Below are 11,937 nucleotides of genomic sequence, written 5' to 3' on the forward strand. Positions count from 1 at the left end.
TCCCGTATGTTAACAGAATGTGAAAACCAACCAAGAAACAGGATTTGGGTTAAAATGTGTTTTGTCTCATAATAATGACCCATGTCTGTATAGGGCAGGGGTCTCCAACCTTTTTGTGCCTCTGGGCACCTTTGGAATCCTGACACATGGATGCAGCCACAAAATAGCTGCTGCAGGGCATACAGCCAGCCACAAAACAGTTGCCACGGTCTACCTTCAGATCCTTGTGCTGTGGTAGCAGCTGCCGCCAAAGCAATATGTTTTTAAAAATCTGCATAGCCAATCAAATCTCCAGGGGTGAATCAGAAGCCTCACTGGCAGAAGCCTTATCTGGCCCCGCCCACTTTCTAGAAACACCTGGTGGGCACCAGTAAAGGTGTTTGTGGGGACCCCTGGTATCGGGGAACAAGACAACATCTTACAAGAAAGCAGGGCTAGCACAGAAATAGCTCCTCTATGGAACATGCCAATACCACCTGTTGTGCTACGATAAGATCTTTGCTCCTACGCCTTGTAACTATGAATTCCAGTCTAGTCAGTTTTGATTATTCAGTAGGGATTATTTTCTGTGACAAAGTTTTCTTAATTTGCCAAAATCAATGCCATAGTTTGTGGAGGCTGCTCAGGGTATGCAAGTAGATTGTAAAATATATAAATCTAAACATTGCCTTTTGTAATTAGTTGTTTGATATTTTTATGTCATTATGATTTCTGGGTTAAACAAACTGACTCAACTCCATAGTTCCACTTTATACAGAACTATATATGAATGTAACAGGATAAGGAAGCTGGCAAAGATGAATACCCTGCACATCCTGTGAGCCTGGAAAAATTATGTCACCTCTGCTAATTTATATTTTGTTCATGTCCCTGGAAACATACATTAAAATATCTAATTGGACTAGGAAACAGAAGTCCCAAGAGTGAGCAAAGTAGACACTGAGGGACTGTGCAATGGTTACTGATAGTTTGTCTAAATAACAATACAGATCAATCTCAAGGACATATCAAACCTTTGACAACTAGTTCGACTATAAATACAGTACTTACCCAATGGCCCTCTAGAGTAGCCAAAACTTCTTTGCCTAGTTTAATTTTCCCCAGTATTTGATTAACACTGTCATTGTTGCCTAAAAATGGCTATTAAAGAGGAGAGATTAAAAAGTTTGAGAAAGATGCACAGCATTCAGATACTTGTTAGAAAATACTTAGCTGTGTATGAGACTACCGCCGGCATACCTTTTTCATTTCACATTGAGTTTTTCCCAAATACTTCCCATGGAAGGGGTCACTGTAAATATTTCTGTCAAGTCTTTCTAAATTCTTTCAAATACAATGCCTGTCATATATAGTCATGCCCCTTCCACAAGAAGTATCTGAAAAGAAACAATGTGCAACAAAAAAGTTATGTTGGAGGTACCCACTTCTAAGAAAAAAAGAAACACAAAACACAGTAAGGCATCATGACCAGTAATGAATTACTTCATGCAAAAGCTTCTATAAATTACTACAATATTAAATTTAGTAATCTAGAATTTCCCCCACAGTAATATAACAACATGCCCTTGGTTTAAATGAACTGGTTTCATTTCCTGTTGCATTTACATGAGGACATGGTTCTTTCCCACCCTCCCCTTCCTTCAGAAGCCCCCTGAGACCTCCAAACCACAGATGCTAGATGTTACCATGGGGCTTCTGGGGGGCTGCAATGAGGAAAGAGAAGTAGATGAAATCACCCTCCCTTCCCTCTTCTGTCAGTGGAAACTGCACTGGCACAGGAACAGTGCCACCATAGTTCTGGCTGCTCAGGACTGCACCAAGATAGAATCATAGAATCACAGAGTAGGCAGGGGCCATACAGGTCATCTAGTCCAAACCCCTGCTCAATGCAGGATCAGCCTAGAGTATCCGTAACAAGTGTTTGTCTAGATGCTGGTTAAAGACTGCCAGTGAGGGGGAGCTCACTAGGTAGCTGATTCCACTGTTGCACAACTTTTACTGAAAAAAGTTTTTCCTAATATCCAGCTGGTACTTTCCTGCCCTTAATTTAAACCCATTATTGCGAATCCTATACTCTACTGCGAACAGGAACAGCGCCCTGCCCTCTTCTAAACGCATGACTTTGTTGTCCACATGAGTCCCACAACCTCCATTATCAGTATTTTGGAAGAACTGGTGCTACTGAGGGAAGGATAAGTGTGGTAAAGAACTCTGTTTTCTTCACAGGTGCTGAGCTTATCCTATTCAGAAGCCACTTGGGCTAAGTCTGTCAGGTGGATGATTGGGGTAGAGACAACACTGGCTGTGCATCACGCTACCTCTGTTTAAACATCATGTTTAAGACCCTGACCTTTCCAGCTACTAAGAGAAATGCTGCATTATGACATATAGATTGCAGCTCAGATCTTTGTGAACCTGGTTATGTATGCAAGAGAGTATACTGTCTATGGGAATTATTATTCACGACTGGCTTACATTTAGCAATGTAAACACAAAATGTCATATTAATAAGGACTGCTTCAAACGCGAATTAGCTCATTCTCCATGCCCTTAACAATAAAATGGTTAAGAAAATCAAGCTTACCCACCTTTAGTTTGAATTCAAGGGCAGCACTGTACCCAGTTTTTTCACATGCAATGCTGACTGTTCCCCCAAGCTCTAAAGTCATTGTTCCATACAGAATTCCTGTAGCAAACAGAACTATTTTTATTTTTGGAATATGCATTTCGGTCCACTGGATTTCCACACATAACTGAATATCACATTCCAAAGTTTAAGCCTGCTGTTAAAAGAAGATTGAAATGGTTGTAAGACTAATAACCCGGGCCGGGGGGGGGGGGGGGGTTTTGGGAGGTTTTTTTTTTTCTAATTCTCTTTCCAAGTAGATGACATCTTACAAAAAGGAAAGCAATCAAGGAAGACTTAGAAAGCTGGGTTTTTAATGCTGATCAGGAAAGCAAGGAACTTGTTTACAATGTCAACAAGAAAAGAAATATTTAAATTGATTAAATAAAAAAAGTCCTGCCATTGGGAGGCAGAGGCGATTTTCACTGAGTCCTCTCTCTTGCAGCATGCCCATTATTCCTCTCTCATGCTATTCTTGGGGTTCCCCTGTCCCCCAGGAGAAGCATTTCAAGAAAGCATTTAGGGCTATAGTAAGGGGGTGGGGGGAGAAGAGGCAAAGGTCTGCCTTGCTGATAGCACAGATTTCTGCCAGTGGAGATTTTCCAGATCTCCAAGCGGGTTAAGTACTTTGTAGAAGATATTACTCAAGAAGAAGCTATGTTTTGATGACTGATTTGTTCTACCACTATTTTCTCCTTGCAGTTATTAAAAACATTAAATTTTCAGCTATACCTAAGTATTGGTTTGGATCCAGACTGAATCTGCAATTTCTACAGATTCTTCCTCATGTCATTCCTTAGGGTCCCTTATCCTCCAGAAACAGCCTTTCATGCAGATCAGTGGGCTGGGGGAGGGCAGGAAAGTTCCATTCTACTATTAGAAAATTTAGTCTGAATCCAACATTATACATAATGGCCCTTGTCTCATACCTCCACATTCAGAGGCAGTAAGCACCTGAATACCAGCATCGGAAGAAGGCCTCCACCTCTGCTTGGCTGGCCACTGTGTAAGACAGAATGCTGGACTAGATGGACTAGACCAGATGGACCCAATCCAGCAGAGCTCTTCTTATGTTCTTAATTCTAGTTCTTAGAAAAATTGTGAACACAAGTGTATCCAGATCTATACAATCCCTTTCTGTTGGAGATTCAAAACCTGACTCTTTTAGAAATGGTACAAACCAATTGGGCTGGATTTTGTTGACCAAAGTTAAACATTTATATTGGGTATAAGGTTTTCAGCATATTAAGTTTAAATAATCATACACATCCCATTAATCAGTATTAGAAGACACACAGAGCACAGAATAAGGGAAATGGCCTTTGTACAATAGAACCATATTTTTATCAATGGATTTTTGAGAGTTCAATTAGGTGGGATACACCAACCAAACCTTAATTCGATGTGAAGGGCAAGGGCACTGTATCTATCGAGAGGGTTAGAAAATATGCACAAATGAAATGTGGGTTGAACTGTTCTTAGAAAATGGCTTGAGTCATTCTAAAATCTGGTTTGAAGTCAGCTTTGTATGATATTTGTAACTTGTAAATGAAAACAACAACAATACCTTTACAATGTGCATATGGCATTGTCATTACATATTCCTCTCCTCTATTTAGGAACATCAGTCGACCTTCACCATCCAGAATGGCAGATAAAGAATTTCCTGTTAACAGACAACAAAATGGATGGATGGAATGGAGTCGGGATGGGCATGGACCAGAAAAATTGAGGACCATGGAGGATTGTGGTTCGTGAATTTCATGAACCATGGACTTCCCTGGACTTTCCCGATTTGTGAAGTCCATTTAAATGCCTCTTGAGCTCACTGGCGTCACATTGCAATGGTGGCACAATCTGGAACTCCCCACAGCCTGCTCCAATGGACCAAACAGACCGCCTAAAAAAACCTGTGGTCCGTGGGTAGTCCATCAAAACAACAAATGCATGGGCTGGGCAAACGGACCAGTCCATGACAAAATTAGGTCTGTGCCCATCCTTAAAATGCAGCATGTCCCCAAAAGTATATATATTTATTACATTAAATCATACTACATACTAGTATTATATTTAAAAGAATACACCACCATTTGAAGTGGGAAAGCTTTTTCAATTAAGTTTCATGTAGGTATTAATCAAACTTCCATTCCTACGCACATTTGCTGTACAAAAATAAAAGCATAAATATTAGCAGACTAACTGAAAAATAAATAAAAAGGAAGCTAGCAAGAGCTTACCATAAAATTTGGATTTGGCCAAAATATTACCACTAAGGCAAAATCCATCTTTTCGGTTGCTTACATAGAAGGCAGATATTGGAGGATGATGAGACACCTGTTGAACACAACATAATTCAATAAATTTAGGTGATGTGTTGTGAAAATAAATGGAAAGAATGGCTTCAGAAAATTTATAAATTGAAATCTTATCACTGTGTAAGCTGTAGTTTTCCAACTAGTCCATTAAACATATTAAAACACCAAGTTATATCTGCAGGGACTTAATCTCACACAGTGGCAACATCAGCATCCTTAAACAAATGATCATAAACCTCTGAATGTTAAATATCTGGCTAGAACAGATTAAAATTACTTGGTTATTAAAGGGAAATGTAATGGGCAAATAGTGTTGTTCCAACTCGAATACACCTAAGCTACTAGCTTTCCTTAACCATAGTCTTTATCTTGGCCTTAGCACCCCACTTAACCTATTGTTAAAAAGAACAATTGCATATACTAGACACAATGCAGAATTCAAGTAGCAAACTTCAAAAAACTCTTCATGATCCTCCCCACTGTTACGAATCTCTTCAAAATGGGATAGTTAACTATTCTGAATGCCATCCTCATCCTCCCTACCCTGGGCCATCCTAGGGACATCTTTGACTATCTGTTTTAACAGTCCTATTATTTTCCTAAAAGTGAGAATGGGTGTTTTTATTGTGCAACAGAACAGGACAAAATATAGTTTGGGAAATCTTTTACCTGATTGTAGACTGTACTGCACATTAGTCACATTTGAGCTTGTCAGCTTCAAAGCTCCATTTAAACATGTCTATTCCCCAATGCATTTCAATATTTTAATGAGATTAGGCTTAAACTCTGAATTAATGCTTCAGAGAAAACACTTTCAACCACAGTCTGGACTTGCAGACTTTGGCTATAACAGGATATGCTTGTTGCACCTACATAGATCAGAATGATCTTTTTTGAGAAATACAATGCAAGATGAAGTGTGGCATTTCAGTGCCCACGTTGCTCATAACAGTGCAATCAGAGGAGATTTTGGAGATTGTGACTTTACACTCCTTTGATGTTTCCTGCAGCATAAGATTTTCAAACCTAAAATAATGATTACTATAATCCTACCTGAAACCCATAACAATGGATAAGGGGAAAAAAATATGAAATAAAACACTCTGCTATACTGGAAATGTTATATTGTTATGCACTTTTCTCTGAGTATCTTTATCCATTTGGTGATCCAAAATTAACAACAGCACTCCTTTAAAGAAAAGATTTAAGCCACCTCTTTAGTAATACCTGTTCAGCAATATAAAAAGTCTTGCTATTGGTCCTTGGATGAATCCACAAACAACGGAAGGTCTCACCAAGTATAGGATTATAGGGTTTTTTTAGTCCCTTTAAAAAAAGAAACATTTTAATCAGTAAAAATATATATTCCAGTTCCCTAAAGCAAGTGCAAAAAAATTCTAAGAATCTGCAATGAAGGGTCTACAGCAACATTACCTCTTAGGATGAAGTAGGATGCTTCAGTTTTCATTTTAATAATAAACGAAAACTGTCTTTAGTTAAGCAAAAGGCTACCACAAAACAGTGCACCAAGTATTACCTTTGGCTTCTTGTAGAATCCTGACAAATACCATTTCACAACTTGCTTCATACGTTTGTAAGCATTCTCTTCAAGGGCAGCCCTAGAAAAAAAGATCCATCAGATCTGTCACACAAATTTGAGAAAATGGCTGCAACTAGCCTTTTAACCCATATAGCATACCAAATTGCTTGATCTTCCAGCCAGTTCTTAAACATTGTTGGAAATGCCCAAGAAACATAACTCTAGGCTTAAAAATACTGACATTTGTGCCAGACTAAAATAAGATGTGGGAGATCTCTCATTTTTAACCATGCTGAGAAAATGGCAGGGGGGAGGTAATGTTTAACCTTTCTGCCTCATGCTGATTTCATGATTTAAAGTCAGAAACACAGCTATAAAGCCACTATTGGTCTTGCAGAAGGAAAACATACATGGTAAAGAGGGAGAGGAAACCAGTTGCCTTTTGCAATTTGAAAGAAAGTTCTTACATCAGGAGACAACTGTATTACACAAACTTTTAAAGTAACTTTCCCCCAAAGCCTGCAACAATCATTTCAAAGAAAATGCTGAGATAAAGAATGATCAACTCACTCAGATAAGAAGTCTGCATGATAGTAATAGTCAGAGAGTTTGTCCAAGAAAGAACGTGTTTCCAAAATAAATGTAGGTAGCACCACCTTGGAGAGGTCCATTCCTGGACGTACTTGCTTTAGTAATGTCCAGATCAAACTCTTGTTCTCTTCTGATACAGTTTCAGTTTGAGATGCTTCCCCTGCCTTCAACAAATGAATAAAAGTAGAATAGGGTACTGACTAAGCACATACTTGCACAATATTTGGGGGCACAGTGGTTCAATACACTGCTTCTACCTACACACTATCATTGCAGTTAATTCCTTCATCCTGCATCAAAGGAGCTCAGAGGTTTTGCTTCCTTTGACAATGAAGCTATGTTTTCAGTATATTTATTGTACCCACCTATTAAATGGACCCTCAGACTATGTTACAGAAAGAAGCATGCCAGCTGGGGCAGGCTTAGTTTCAGTTCAGGTGCCATACGAATGTTCAGGTGTCACACTGACTGTCCAGATGTGGGGGCCAATCCGCTAACTATGGTTAAGCTAGGGTACACCAAACCAGGATAGGTAGCCATGGTTTGATGTTATTATACTAATAACAGTTAGATATATGTATCTCTACAGACATTCCTGACTTAATCTTGGCCTTCTTCCTGGAACTGCCCTTGCTGCAAAACAAAGCAATCTAGGATACCAGTTGGGTTAATGCAGGGAAGGAAAAGAAAAGAGAGAAGGCGATGAAACCAGCATTTGTTGATGCAAACCAGGATTTGAACTATTGTATCTAAGCTGAATTCTGGTTTCACACACAGACAACAGGTGTCGAATTCATTTGTTATGAGGGCCGGATCTGTAGGGTTGCCAGCTCTGGGTTGGGAAATACCTGGAGATTTGGGAGGTGGATCCTGGGGAGGGTGGGTTTGGGGGAGGAGAGGGACCTCAACAGGGTATAATACCATAGACTCCACCCTCCAAAGCAGCCATTTTCTCCAGGGGAACTGAACTTGGCCATCTGGAACGTAATTATGATAGCAGGAGATCTCCAGGTGCTACCTGGAGGTTGGCAACCCTACAGATCTGGCATAAATGTGACTTTGTTGTGCCAGGCCATGTGTGCCATAAAACATAATGCTGGGTACTGGAGATATAAACTTTATAAAGGACAGCAACTGGTAAGCTTCAAGTTGGTGTGTCCTCACTGCAAGGCACCATGGGCTGGGAGGGGGGTGCAGAGGAAAATCCATTTGGGTGGACTGGAAAGCCAGGAGTGCAATGCTGGGCAGACGCTCCCATGCCCCAACAGAGTACTGTCTGAGCCCCTCCCCCCCATGCAAATGCTGATCCCTGCGGCCATCTGGGAGAGCATCCCCAGAGCTGCAAGCCAAATGGAGAGGTGTGAATGGGGCTGCAGTGACTCCCAACTTATCAGTCCCTAAAATGAAGGGGTTCTGCTTGACTGCTGCAAATGAGGTTGTCCCACTGTGCTGAAGCCACAACTGGAGCAGCTCCACCCACCGTCCACCCCTGAGCAGCCTCCTGTTCCCTCCCTTGCACCAGTTGCTCACGGGCCACCTAACAGCCCTGTATGGGCTGGTTCTGGCCCTCAGGGCCTTATGTTTGACACCCCTGAGTTAAAACAAGCAATAGCTTTGTTTTATGTCTGAACTGAGCTTTGGTGTTCTAAACAGAAACTGTTCAATTTGTTTCCTGAGTCCCTACTACAGAATTTTTTAAAAACATAAGACCTTGAGAATGGTTGACAGGTGACAATTCTGTTTTGAAAGTTAAGAGCCCCTGGGAGTGAATATACCCCAGAGTCTAATAAACCTGTTTTGCTATACAACTCTGATTAAAGCCAAGGCAAAATATATGAAGCAGTTCACACACACACACCACGAACAACAACAACAAAACACTGGTGTATATAAATAGTAATTATTTTTAAGCCAGATTAGAGGGCTGGAAGTGGCTTGCTGTAAGTACAGATTCTAGCTCAAGTATGAGAACCAGAACTTTTGGTTTGGCACTGATCACTGACCTTGATAATACTTAAATGAAATTACAGGTTAGTGTCTGTTACCCTTATCAGCTCAGATCAATGACTCCATATCAGATTTGGCTGTTAGCACTATGACTTTAGTCAAGCTTTTAAAGCTTTATATCAGTTTTAGACAGCCACAGCTAGGTACTAAAATATATCTGTTTTTATTGCACCCCTTTATGCGTGCACTAAATCATTTTATTAATGCTTCAAAGTTGACCTATATCTATAGAAACAGTAAAAAAGAATATGGAGTCATGGGGGGGGGGAGAGAAAGTTCTTCAATTTAAGTATTTATCAAGCTCTACAAAAGCTGCTCTCCAATAAACTTTCTTTCCCCTTTCAATACTAATAAAATATTATTTAGTAATAAGGTAGCAATTGTATAATATTTTTTTACCTCCCCAAGTTCTTCATGAGCCTCTTCCAAATAAGTTGTTTCCTTGACATGATCAGGTTCCGGGTCAATGTATGAGTCATCCTGTCGTTCTGAAGTGTCAGAGTCACTTTCCCCCAAGCCATCATTGTCTGACTCATCACGATCATGATCATTTTCCTTATCTGATTTATCAGAATACAAATCTGGATCTTTAAAATGATGCCTTTCCATTTCACTGTCATTTAACCTAAAAAGAGAGTTTCAGTTATGTTTTTCTTTATAAAAGAAAACATTGTAGCACACCACTACTGTGTTTTCCAAGTTGTAATCCCAAATTAGTCTATGCTGGACATGATCTAAGAATGCTTAAAGTTGGTTGAGTTTTAATTTGTTTTAGTTTTGATTTGTGAGACTGTAAGCTAACTAGTTTTTCTTCTGTGCCATCATCACTTCAGTATCTAAATTAAGAACTCTGAATATAAAAATGAGGTGCAAATGTTATTGCAATCATAACCATTTTTTCATTACTTACATGTACAGTTTACTTTATCCTTCAGACTCAGGGAAACTCCATATTTCCAGTTAGAGAGGTTTAATATTTGCATTTATTTTATATAGACATGCACATCACATATATACACAGTGATCTAGTTTAGAATGTGCTTAGTTATTCAGTTACAACTAAGATAACTTCTTTGCTGCATAAAAAAATAGAAACATATCTTTGAAATTCCATCAAAGATAGTACAGAAATGTTCATATAAACATAACAGTGCATTTTAAGAAAGTGCTCTCATAATTTATCTTTGGAATGACTCTTGCAATCATAGTGTGGGCTATCAGTAGTTCAAGTAATCAAGCAGCATTGTGACACATGGGCCACTTCTGCACTGTCATTTTTCTCACTCTTTTGTCCCTATTGCTTTGGGTTCCTGCCCCCATTTTCCACATATGTTTTGTTCCCTCTGGGACTACTAGAGAGAGCAAAACATATGGGGGGGGGACCCTGAAGCAATGGAGACAAACAAGTGACAAAAATGACAGTGTAGAAGTGGCCACGGTTAACTCAACCAATCACCACTCTCCGTAGGGTTTGTCACTATTCCAATTATGCCGACTGAAGCAGAGAACTGTGTAAAGACATTTAGCGCATAGCTAACTTGTAGGTAAGGCAACAATGAACTGACTCTATACTAGCCGCCTTGAACAGGTACTCAGTAAAGGAGGCATAGTTATTTTCAAAAAAAAATGCTTAAGATCAACAAATCAATCAGTTGTTACATAATCTAAGAATAAACTCATGAGATTATTATTGCTGTAAAGTAATGACAATGAATCCCCCATACCACTTAGGAACAATTGCCTATCCCAATACTGACAATTTGTTAAATACAGAAATGTGATGGCCTTAGGGCCAGAGGAAAGTGCATTTTCTATATGTTTCCCCCATGGTTCCCACTCTTGTGTGTTGTATGGTTGTAACACTAACTAGAATTCCTTTCCTTTCCTTCCTTCTGTTAAGAAGCCACGTGGGCTAAAACAGAGCAACCGTATCAGAACAAAGTTGCAAAAAACCTCACCACTTGAAAAGTAACATCAGCATCAAAATCTGAAAAGACAGATAATCTTAGATTCAACAGTCACACAAGCATCAGAAATAGATGAAAAAAGGGGCAAGAAGAATTTATTCCTAGCTTCTGTTCTCAGGGGGCAATCAAATACAATATGAACTATAGTCTCCTCAATCCTACTTGTGGAACACTGGCAGATTTTATCTGAATAAAGGATCCATGAATTATTATGAATTGAGAACTGTTATGGCCTAATAATGTTATTTTAATTTAAGATACTTTTAATATTAATTAATTAAATCAATTTAAATTATTATACTACAAAGAATAAGGCCCATCGTAGAAATAAATACAATGAGCTCTAGAAAGAGGCTCTGGGCGGGTGCCCTGGCCTTGGGCACTCAGCGTCAATTTTCTGTGGTGACCTCAGCAGGGTATAATGACACAGAGCTTACTGTTTTCTCCAGGGGGATTGATCTCTACCATCTGAAGAGCAATTGTAATTCTGAGTGATCTCCAGCCCTCCCCTGGAGATTGGCAACAACGGTTCCCCAGGAGGAAATGGCTGGTTTGGAGGATGGAATCTATGGCATTGTACCTGTCTGAGGTCATATCCCTTCTCAAACCCCACTCTCTCCAGGCTCCACCCCTCAAATCTCCAGGAATTTCCATACCTAAAGTTGGCAAATTTATCTCCTCCCCTCTCAGCAGCCTCTTCCTAGGCAAAGTTCTGTCTTTCTCGTTAGTGGGGAGCAAAGCAGTTTACTTCATTCTCCTCTTCCACTTTGTGATCTGTACAGCAACCCTGCAAGGTAGGTTAGGCAGAAAGTCTGGGGCTGGTACAAAATCACCCAGGCAGCTTCCATAGGGAGGCTCTTGCTGAACAGGAGCAAGCAGCCAGGGCTAGTG

At 39.8% G+C, this 11,937-nt stretch overlaps 1 protein-coding gene across 4 annotated transcripts in view; it reads right to left on the minus strand.

Annotated features, from left to right (window-relative positions):
- The window catches only part of OSBPL8 (oxysterol binding protein like 8), a 126,111-nt gene that overhangs the window by 32,707 nt on the left and 81,467 nt on the right, over nt 1–11,937 (minus strand). For all 4 annotated transcript variants that reach the window (XM_015406674.1, XM_015406673.1, XM_015406676.1 and 1 more), the window contains 8 exons: nt 9,479–9,704; nt 7,052–7,236; nt 6,479–6,560; nt 6,169–6,267; nt 4,864–4,960; nt 4,194–4,292; nt 2,589–2,686; nt 1,051–1,140 (listed from right to left, as the gene is read on the minus strand). In XM_015406674.1, coding sequence (XP_015262160.1) covers nt 1,051–1,140; nt 2,589–2,686; nt 4,194–4,292; nt 4,864–4,960; nt 6,169–6,267; nt 6,479–6,560; nt 7,052–7,236; nt 9,479–9,704 — 976 coding nt within the window. The remainder of the gene's footprint in view (nt 1–1,050; nt 1,141–2,588; nt 2,687–4,193; nt 4,293–4,863; nt 4,961–6,168; nt 6,268–6,478; nt 6,561–7,051; nt 7,237–9,478; nt 9,705–11,937) is intronic.

This window comes from Gekko japonicus, unplaced genomic scaffold, assembly GCF_001447785.1.
Source record: "Gekko japonicus isolate JY-2015 unplaced genomic scaffold, Gekko_japonicus_V1.1 scaffold188, whole genome shotgun sequence".
Taxonomy (NCBI): Eukaryota; Metazoa; Chordata; class Lepidosauria; order Squamata; family Gekkonidae; genus Gekko; species Gekko japonicus.